The sequence below is a fragment of the Nicotiana tomentosiformis genome, chromosome 12 (assembly GCF_000390325.3).
Source record: "Nicotiana tomentosiformis chromosome 12, ASM39032v3, whole genome shotgun sequence".
Lineage (NCBI taxonomy): Eukaryota > Viridiplantae > Streptophyta > Magnoliopsida > Solanales > Solanaceae > Nicotiana > Nicotiana tomentosiformis.
Window position 1 is genome coordinate 135,628,084 of NC_090823.1, and position 10,671 is coordinate 135,638,754.

Below are 10,671 nucleotides of genomic sequence, written 5' to 3' on the forward strand. Positions count from 1 at the left end.
CACTACCCATAGGGCCTTCGGATAATCTTCATAATGTGTCAGTTGCAAATCAAGTGCCTATCTCCATAATAAGTAACCCATTGTATCAACCTGGATTTAGTCCGAGCATTAACCTTTCCACTATCCCCAGTACCTCCATTCCACATCCTCGGAAATGACCCACCTACTGTACCCATTGTCCATACTTTCACTGTTCCTCAACCGACTCTTGCTCAAAAGTCCAACAATGATACACAACTGAATGCTCATGATTCCCAACATTACTCTCCAGAACTGGCTTTCAAGATTCCAGATTCATACAAGCATACTCCTCAGAACGTATTCCCAATCGAGATCGAAAAGCCCGACAAGAATATGGAACAAAAGAAAATGACCAGAAAAATGAAGAGCCTGGAACAAACCATGAGAAACATACATGGTTTGGGAGGCCACAAGAGTGTTTCATTTAATGATCTATGCATGTTCCCCCATGTTCATTTGCCACCCGGCTTCAAGACCCCCAAGTTTGACAAGTATGATGGGCATGGTGATCCCGTTGCCCATTTGAAGAGGTATTGTAACAAATTAAGAGGAGCAAGAGGCAAAGAAGAATTAATCATGGTTTATTTTGGGGAAAGTTTGACAGGAATTGCTTCAGAGTGGTTCATAGATCAAGACATATCTCACTGGCACGTTTGGAACGACATGGCTCAAGATTTTTTCCAACAGTTTCAGTACAATATTGATATAGTTCCAGACCGCTCCTCTCTTGTTAACATAAAGAAGAAACCAACAGAAAGATTTAGAGAATATGCAATCAAGTGGAGAGAGCAGGCTGCTAGGGTCAAACCACCAATGAAAGAGGCAGAAATGATTGACTATTTTCTCCAAGCTCAGGATCCTAATTACCTCCATTACATGTTGGTCGCCATTGGTAAACCTTTCGTTGAGGCGATTAAGATTGGTGAAATAGTTAAGAATGGCATGAAGTCGAACAAAATTGTGAGTCAGGCAGCCCTTAAGGCGACCACGCAAGCAATTCAAGCAGTTTCGGAAATCGAAAAAAGAAAGAGGAAGGATCCATGATGGCATCTGGGTTCGGGGGAGTTCAAAGAGGAATAGTTCCTTCTTATGTGCAATTCTAACAAGGACAATTCAATTCTCCTCAACATTACTATCCACTTCAGGGTCCCCGGTACTCAGTTCCCCCACAACAATACACAGTGTTTAATGCTCAGGCTTATGCTAGGCCTCCCAATCACCAGCAATGGTGGGCACCGATTCCACAAGGCTCTCGTCAACTCCGGCCAAATTTTCAGGTGCCATAAAATCCTCGTCCTCGACAGGAATATGTAAGAGAATAGGAGCCAAAGAAAGATTTCACCCCAATTGGGGAATCGTATACAAGCCTATATCGAAAGTTGATGCAGTTGAAGTTGATTGAACCTATCATGTCGCGTTATGTGAATCCAAATTCAAAATGTTTTGACTCCAATGCAAGATGTGAGTATCACTCTAACACCCAAGGTCATAGTACCGAAAATTATTGGACATTAAAGAAAGCCATTGAAAATTTGATTGAAGCAAAGGAAATTGTGGTAACAAACAATGAGGATACTCCTAATATCACAAACAATCCGCTCCCAACTCATGATAATACACATTTTATTGGGATGATTTATGATGATCGGGATTATAAGCAGTCTGGCAAGATAGAGATGGATGTTGGAACCATAGGGCAAGAACAAAAAGTGATAGTGAGCCCACCATAATTGGCACCGTTGATTGTGCAAGGTGCGAGTTCTAGTTTGAACTTGGCAGGTTCTGAAAAAATAATTCTCTATGTCCCTGGAAGCACAAAAAACCTTGAGGTTCAATTGGGTAGGCCAAAACTTTACATCCCTGGGGGCGTTCAAAAGATCGTTCCGAATAATAGTTTGAGAAATATAACAGAGCCAATTGTGATCCGACTTGTTGCACAAGTCCCAGTGACAAACACAAAAGCTATTCCCTGGAATTATAACAAGACTGTCATGACATACAGAGAAAAAGAGATAGTTGAAGAAACAAATGAAATGGGTGGTTTGACCCACTCTGGAAGGTACTACTCACCAGAGGAATTGAGAAAAGCTAAGCAAGCCAGGAAAAGTCACTTGCCAGTGAAAGAACCCGTTGCAGAAAAAGAAGCGGAGGAATTCCTTAAGAAGATGAAAATGCAAGACTACTCAATCATTGACCAACTAAGGAAAACCCCTGCTCAGATATCTTTGTTATCTCTGCTTTTGCACTCGGAAGAGCATTGCCGTGTGTTGATCAAAACTCTGAATGAGGCATATGTATCAGAAAAGACAACAGTGAATCAGCTAGAAACAATGGCTGAAAGATTCTTTGAAGTAAATAGAATTACTTTTAGCGATGATGATTTGCCTGAGGAAGGGGCTGGGCACAATAGAGCTTTGCATCTTATGGTGAAATATGAAGGGCACTACGTAAAATGAGTCATGATTGATGGAGGCTCAAGTGTAGATGTATGCCCTTTTTCTACTCTACAACAGCTGAACATTGACACTAACAGAATTCAAACTAGTAATGTTAGCATCAGATCTTTTGATGATTCAAGAAGAGACACTATTGGGGAAATCGAACTCACCATCACAATCGACCCGGTTGATTTTAACATTGTCTTTCAAGTGTTGGATATGGAGACTTCCTATAATTGTCTTCTAGGAAGGTCGTGGATCCATATGGCCAGAGTTGTACCATCAAACCTATATCAAATGATCAAATTAGAGTATGACATGCAAGAAGTTGTTGTTCATGGGGAGGATGACTCATCCGTCTATAAAGACCTGTCCCTTCCATGTATCGAGGCCAAGGAAGGATGTGAATCCATAATATATCAAGCTTTTGAGGTGATTGAGGTTGACCAAGTGGAAGAAGGAAAACCAATTCTGCATCCCCATCTTTCGGCTACATCCATGATGGTAGTTGCGCTGATGTTGAGGATCGGCTATGAACCAGGAAAAGGATTAGGATCTTCTCTGTAGGGAATTGTGAACCCTATTGCTCCTTTTTCGAAGAAAGATACCTTTGGCTTAGGTTTTAAACCAACATCAGCTGACATAAATAGAGCCAAGGCCCGCAAAAATAATGGTTGGAATTTGTCCAAACTAATCCCTCACATTGCCTACTCTTTTGTCAAGCCACGATTTGAACAAGTCCAAAATCCTGTTACTCATGATGACATTGATGAAGCTTGCCAGGGTCTCAAAGAGATATTCTATGAGATCAATATGGTTCAAGTTGGTGAGGGCCCTAGCCGTGCAAGTATTCAGTTGATTGGTCCAGATACCTACAACTGGGAAGCAACTCCTCTTCCCATCAGGAAGGAGTCTTAGTAGTCTGTTTTGTTGCTTTTTCTGTATTTGGATTATTTTAAGGGTTGTAATCCAGATATTTTAGTTTAATTTCTTTGCTTTGATGTTAACCCTTCTATCCTTTCTAATTCAATGAAATGAAGTTCCAGTTTCATAGTAAAATTATATCTTTTCATTTCCCTAATTTTTGTTAATTTCTTATCATTTTCAGTTTCGTTAAGGTTGGTTTTAAAAACATGACATGCACGTGGAATTCATGCCCAGATCTTAAAAAGCTTTCTAATCTCGAAATAATTAATCAAGAAGTTGAGTATGATGAAGATGAGGCTCTTAAGGAAATAAAAAGAGAATTGGATCAATTTAAGAATAATCCTAAGCCTAACATAAATGAAACTGAGGCAATTAACCTGGGAAGTCCTGAAGAAACCAGAGAAATAAAAATAAGCATTCATACTGAACAAAAGACTAGAGATGCCATAATTCAAGTTTTGTTCGAGTACAAATATGTATTTGCTTGATCATATGATGACATGTTGGGTTTGAGTGGTTCATAAGCTTCCCACATACCCTAATTTTCCACCAATCCAACAAAAATAAAGGAAGTTTAAGACAGACATGAGTGATAAGATTAAAGAAGAAATCACGAAGCAACTAAGTGAAAATGTGATCAGGGTCGTCCGATATACTACATGGTTAGCAAATGTTTTGCTGGTTCCAAAGAAAGATGGAAAAATCAGAGTTTGTGTTGACTATAAGGATTTAAACAAAGAAAGTCCAAAGGACAACTTTCCCTTACCCAACATTCATATCCTTATTGACAATTGTGCTAAACACGAGATCCAATCTTTTGTGGATTGTTATGCCAGGTATCACCATATTCTGATGGATAAACAAGATGTAGAAAAGACTGCCTTCACCACTCCATGGGGAACTTATTGTTATAGAGTCATGCCATTTGGTTTGAAGAACGTAAGGGCAACTTACATGAGGGACATGACTACCATATTCCATGACATGATGCACAAAGAGATTGAAGTGTATGTTGATGATGTGATCATTAAGTCCACAACACAAGCTGACCATGTGCAAGACTTGAAAAAGTTTTTTGAAAGGCTACGAAGGTATAATCTCAAATTTGGAGTTCCTTCTGGGAAGCTTTTGGGTTTTATAGTTAGTCGAAGAGGCATTGAGTTAGATCCCTCCAAGATAAAGACCATTCGAGAGCTGCCTCCCCCGAGGAACAAAACAGAAGTCATGAGTTTACTTGTGAGGTTGAACTACATCAGCATGTTCATCGTGCAACTTACAACCACATGTGAGCCCATTTTCAAGTTGTTGAAAAATAACGCCGCTATCAAGTGGACAGATGAGTGCCAAGAAGCTTTTAATAAGATCAAGGAAATTTGTCAAATCCCCCTGTCTTGGTCCCGCCGGAACCTGGTAGGCCTCTGTTTTTATATCTGTTAGTAATGGATAGTTCTTTTGGTTTTATTTTGGGTCAACATGATGCCACAGGCAAAAAGGAACAAGCAATATATTATTTGAGCAAACGGTTCACCACTTATGAGGCCAAATACACTATTTTAGAAAGGACATGTTGCGCCTTAACCTGGGTCGCCCAGAAGCTTAGGTATTATCTTTTGGCCTATACAACTTACCTCATATCCCGAATGGATCCCCTGAAGTACATCTTTCAGAAGCCGATGCCAACTGGAAGATTGGCAAAGTGGCAAATCTTGCTCACAGAGTTTGATATTGTTTATGTCACTCGCACTGCCATGAAGGCACAAGCTTTGGCTGATCATCTGGCAGAAAACCCGGTTGATGATGAGTATGAATATTTGAACACATATTTCCTAGATGAAGAGGTTAATTTAATTGAAGAAGTAGTCCAAGATAACAGTCAAATTTGGAAACTATACTTTGATGGGGCTGTCAACATCAAAGGCGTAGGGATTGGGGCAATTCTTGTATCACCTACTAGGCAACATTGCCCTGCCACGGTGCGACTTCATTTATTTTGTACAAACAACACGGCAAAATATGAAGCTTGCATCATGGGTCTGAACATGTCAATAAACCTAAATGTGCATGAACTGTTGGTGATAGGAGATTCAGATTTGCTTATTCGGCATGCTTAAGGTGATTGGGAAACTCGAGACATCAAGCTCATTCCATATAGAAAATGTGTGGAGGATCTTAGCAAAAAGTTCAAGTTCATCGAGTTCAGGTATATTCCTAGGTTTCACAATGAATTAGCTGATGCCTTGGCGACCCTGGCCTCAATGATTCCATATCCGGGTAATACTCACATTGACCCAATAGAAATTCAAATTCAGGATCAACATGGTTATTGCAATACAATTGATGCAGAACCAGATGGTGAACCATGGTACTGTGATATTAAACAGTTTATGAAAACAAGAGAATATCCGGAACATGCTAATAAGAATCAAAAGAGAACTATTAGGCGTCTCTCTAATGGTTTCTTTTTGAGTGGGGAAATCTTATACAAAAGAACTCCAAATTTGAATTTGTTGAGATGTTTGGATGCCAAAGAAACTGAAATGATTATGAATGAGGTGCATTCGGGAGTTTGTGGTCCGCACATGAATGGATATGTTCTAGCAAAGAAAATCCTTTGGGCAGGATATTATTGGCTTACTATGGAGCGAGATTTCTTTCATTTTGTTTGCAAGTGCCACCAGTGTCAGATTCACATTGACTTGATTCACTCGCCGCCTTTAGAGTTGTATCCTATGTCGGCTCCTTGGCCTTTTGTTGCTTGGGGAATGGACGTCATTGGCCCAATTGAGCCAAAAGCTTCAAATGGGCACATATTCATCTTGGTTGCAATTGATTACTTCACCAAATGGGTGGAAGCTATTACATTGAAAGCAGTTACCAAGAAAACAGTGGTAGACTTTGCTCACTCCAACATCATCTGTCGTTTCGGTATTCCAAAAACCATTATTACAAATAATGCTGCTAATTAGAATAGTCATCTGACGGAGGAGGTATGTGAACAATTTAAAATTGAGCATCACAATTATACTCCTTACCGTCCCAAAGCTAATGGAGCTGTTGAAGCTGCGAATAAGAACATCAAGAAGATTCTTAGGAAGATGATCCAAGGGTCTAGACAATGGCACGAGAAACTGCCTTTTGCTCTTTTGGGATACCGGACAACTGTTCGTACATCAGTTAGCACAACGCCCTACTTATTGGTTTATGGAACTGAAGCGGTCATACCTGCTGAAATTGAGATTCCCTCTCTCCGAATCATTGTTGAAGCAGGGATTGAGGACACTGAATGGGTGAAGTCCCGATTGGAACAGTTGAGTTTGATTGATGAAAAGTGTTTGGCGGCAGTTTGTTTTGGTCAGTTATACCAACAAAGAATGGCACGCGCTTACAATAAGAAAGTGCGCCCAAGACAATTCGAGGTAGGACAACTTGTTTTGAAACATATCTTTCCGCACCAGGAAGAAGCAAAAGGAAAGTTCGCCCCAAATTGACAAGGTCCTTACCTCATCAAGAAAGTATTGTCAAAAGGAGCTCTACACTTGGCAGATATAGAAGGAAAGGTGACTGATATATCCGTCAACGCAGATGCGGTCAAGAGATACTATGTCTGACATGGCTATGTTGGGGCATTCTTATATTTAGCATTCTCAGGTTGGGATGACGAAAGGCTATCATTCTCTCTACCCAAACACTGGTCAACCCTAGTTATCCCTTTGAAGCCTTATTTATATTTCTTTGTTTTCCCCTCTTTTGGAATCAATGTACTTAAAAAAAAAAATTAAAACAAGTTCATGTTAATTGAACTACGTCCGACCTGATTCCGAAAGGATACGTAGGCAGCCTCACTCTAGGGTTCGGTCACACCAAAACAAAAATTCACATTTCTCAGTATTCAAAAAAAAACTGGGGCATGATTTTATTTTATTTTCGATGGTTGATCCATAAAAATGGTTCCAAAAGTTGTAATTCAGTCGAATAGTTCTTTTTACCTTTCCCTGCTAAGACCTTTTGATCAACTTTCGAGAATGCTAAGTAAGTATACTACGGGTAATGCCTCAACCATTGTAAATAGAGAATAATAAATGAGAGAGTCTTATTGGTGAAAACCTTCACGGGCACTATAAGGCAATGGTGAGTTGAGAGAAAGCAAATGAGAGAGGTCAAATGGTGAAAACCCACAAAGTGCATCATTGATCGATTTAAGGCTTCGTACATCCCGACACAAGCATGGTCAAGACAAAGAACTCAGTTTCAAAGTTAAGTTTACAACAAATTTCGAGAATTAGAGGGTTCAAACGGATCGGGCATCCAGTCCAAAGGGCATGTCATGTTCATTGAAGTCCTTTCTTATTCTTTCCTTTGAAAGGGACACTTCTTGATTAAGTTGTAATACCTATTAGTTCACCTTCTTATTTTCTTTCGCATTAAATTTTTGAGTCCCTTTTAATATAATCTTGTCAAAGCAAAGCAAACAAAATGCCGCAAAATTGGTTACAGTTTTCCTGTTATATAAAAGCAAAGATTGCTGGGCATAAACTGTATGGGCAAAGGCATAAAGCCATCTGTGATTTTCCTTGACGAGCAAAAGGCTGGAAGGACTGAACAATGTTCTAAGGGTCAAGAAAAGTTACTCAGTTAAAAAATTTTGGGAGCAAGGTTGTTTGCACCATAAACACAAATGGTGATAGGCGCGAAATAGTCAGGTTTCGATGCTGAGAAAGAAGATCTCCAGAAAGTAAGGATAGAATCTCCCAGCAATTTGTACGACCATCGACGAAGTTAGTTTTTCTAACAAGTGCAATGGAGGCAAGGTCAAGTCACCTAAGAAATCAAGGCCACAAACTGACCACCATTTTAAAACTAACGAATGTTTCTTTGTTCAAAGCAGGAACAAAACAGTTTTAGGAAACAGTTCGTGAAGGACGAACCCCACCAAGTGAAGTTCTCATAATCCTTGATTTTCTTCCAATATACATATAATCATGCTATTTTTAGTTAAATTTAAGGAATCAATACCCTATCTTCAACACAGGGTACTACATCCCCTAGTTACATTTCTCATTGCCAACATAGGGTACAACATTCCCTAGTAGAATCTCAGAGTGCCACGAGCCTCATCTTATTGCCAACACAGGGTACTACATCGCATGGTTACATTTCTCATTGCTAACATAGGGCACGACATTCCCTAGTAGCATCTCAGAGTGCCACGAGGTCTTTATCCGAACTAGATGAAAAAAATGGGATCACTTCTTATGGACTCGTTGAGAGCCTCATCTTATCGCTAACACAGGGTACTACATCCCCTGGTTACATTTCTCATTGCCAACATAGGGTACGACATTCCCTAGTAGCATCTCAGAGTGCCACGAGCCTTATCTTATTGCCAACATAGGGTACTACATCCCCTGGTTACATTTCTCATTGCTAACATAGGGCACGACATTCCCTAGTAGCATCTTAGAGTACCACGAGCCTCATCTTATTGCCAACACAGGGTATTACATCCCCTGGTTGCATTTCTTGTTACAAACATATGGTACAACATTCCCTAGTAGAATCCCAAAGTGCCTCGAGCCTCATCTTATCGCTAACACAGGGTACTACATCCCCTAGTTGCATTTCTTGTTGCAAACATAGGGTACAACATTCCCTAGTTAAATCCCAAAGTGCCTCGAGCCTCATCTTATTGCCAACACAGGGTATTACATCCCCTGGTTGCATTTCTTGTTGCAAACATAGGGTACGACATTCCCTAGTAGCATCCTAGACTACCACGAGCCTCATCTTATTGTCAACACATGATACTACATCCCCTGGTTGCCTTCCTTCTTGTTAACATAGGGTACGACAATCCCTATTATAAAATATTATTAAAAAAAATCTCTCATTTCTTTTTCAATTCTTTATTTTGCAATGGAAAGATAGTTTATTGTATTTTCAATAACTCACAAAAACTTTCTAGTGCAAGCTGGGGAAGAAAAGTTTTGTTCATTTTGTTTGTTTTTGATGGTTTGTAGGTTTTTCTGCAAAGTACGGATTGGATGTGCAAAAATAATATTTTAGCTCTCGCCAGAAAAAATGGAACGTTTGATCTCAACACCAGCCGCAACCAGTTTTGACATAATGCATATGGAGACATAGGGTCTCAAGATCCATCTTCCTATCATCTGATCAAGAAACAAGCCTGTGAGAATATTTCATAGTCTGTTGCATCGAGAGCATCAAGTTTCAGTCTAAAGTCAATGGGGGAAGCAAGTCAAGAATCAAGTCAAGAGTCCAGATGGTATTTAGTTAGGAATTTTGTAACTCTTAGATTTCAAGAGTATGTAATTTCCTTTTCATTTTTGATGTAATAGTAGGAACTGCGGATCGGAACCTCGACGGAACTTCGCTCGGCTCTCCATCTAAGCATACTCTAGCAGTCATTTTTCATTTGAACTACACGTAACCTGATTCCCTTATAACCCGGGATATGTAGGCTGCCTAAAACCAAGGCTCGGTCACATATCTTTCTTTTATCTTCTTTTCCTTTTAAAATAATAGTGAGGTCAAAAATCAGTCACCTTGTTCATTTTCTATGCCTGAAAACTCTTCATGTTTCCAAGCAAAGAGGGGCATACTGTGAACAACTAATTTTTTACCACACCCAAATTCAATACTATTTTAGTATAAATATATCTTTTAGGTCTAGTCTTAATATTTAAATTTTTGTCTTACTTTTAATAAATTTTATTTGATAAAAATTAATAATTACAAAAAATATATATATATTCACATACTTATAGTACAAACTTTGTTTCTATTTATAAAGAGAAAAAGAAATTTTACAAAAAATGAATATATTTGCTTTCTTTTAATTAGTATTTTTATTAAGCAAGCTATAGAATCTTTCTTAGTATCATTTAAAGTACATGTAAATATTTAATTTTCTTATATTGTAAGAAATGTTGGTTATTCTTCTTATCTTCATAATTTAATTAGTTTTTAAAATAAAAGACAAAAATAAAATCAAAAATGAAGTAAAATCACGTTAATTAAAATCTGATTTTTACTTTAAAAATAAAATACCATAATCCCCATTTTCCCACATATCCCTCATGTATCCCCACATATCCACCCCTCACTTCCCATTTCTCCCACTCTTCTCACCACTTTCTCACATCAGTTATACAACATACACATCTATATAACACACTTCAGAAGAAAAAAGAAAAGGACGAAAATTGAGAGAAAACATAAAGGAAAAAGTATGACTTTCTTCTTCGGATGAAGCTCTAGTTCTAAA

At 38.8% G+C, this 10,671-nt stretch overlaps 1 protein-coding gene across 1 annotated transcript; it reads left to right on the forward strand.

Moving 5' to 3' along the window:
* The first annotated feature begins 1,430 nt into the window (after positions 1–1,430).
* Positions 1,431–6,352, forward strand: LOC108946720 (uncharacterized). The gene is made up of 9 exons (XM_070191419.1): positions 1,431–1,686; positions 1,801–2,138; positions 2,241–2,447; positions 2,535–2,963; positions 3,060–3,376; positions 3,568–3,852; positions 4,223–4,796; positions 5,466–5,586; positions 5,730–6,352. The coding sequence occupies exons 1-9, from the start codon at positions 1,431–1,433 to the stop codon at positions 6,350–6,352; spliced, it is 3,150 nt and encodes a 1,049-aa protein (XP_070047520.1).
* Positions 6,353–10,671: the final 4,319 nt, after the last annotated feature.

Excerpts from the sequence above, each read along its gene's own strand:
- LOC108946720 (XM_070191419.1), top strand. The coding sequence starts at position 1,431 with ATGTCGCGTTATGTGAATCCAAATTCAAAATGTTTTGACTCCAATGCA. Across the intron at positions 2,964-3,059 it reads TTTCGGCTACATCCATGATG|AAAGATACCTTTGGCTTAGG; the intron begins GTAGTTGCGCTG and ends CCTTTTTCGAAG. Across the intron at positions 3,853-4,222 it reads ATAATTCAAGTTTTGTTCGA|GTATCACCATATTCTGATGG; the intron begins GTACAAATATGT and ends TTGTTATGCCAG.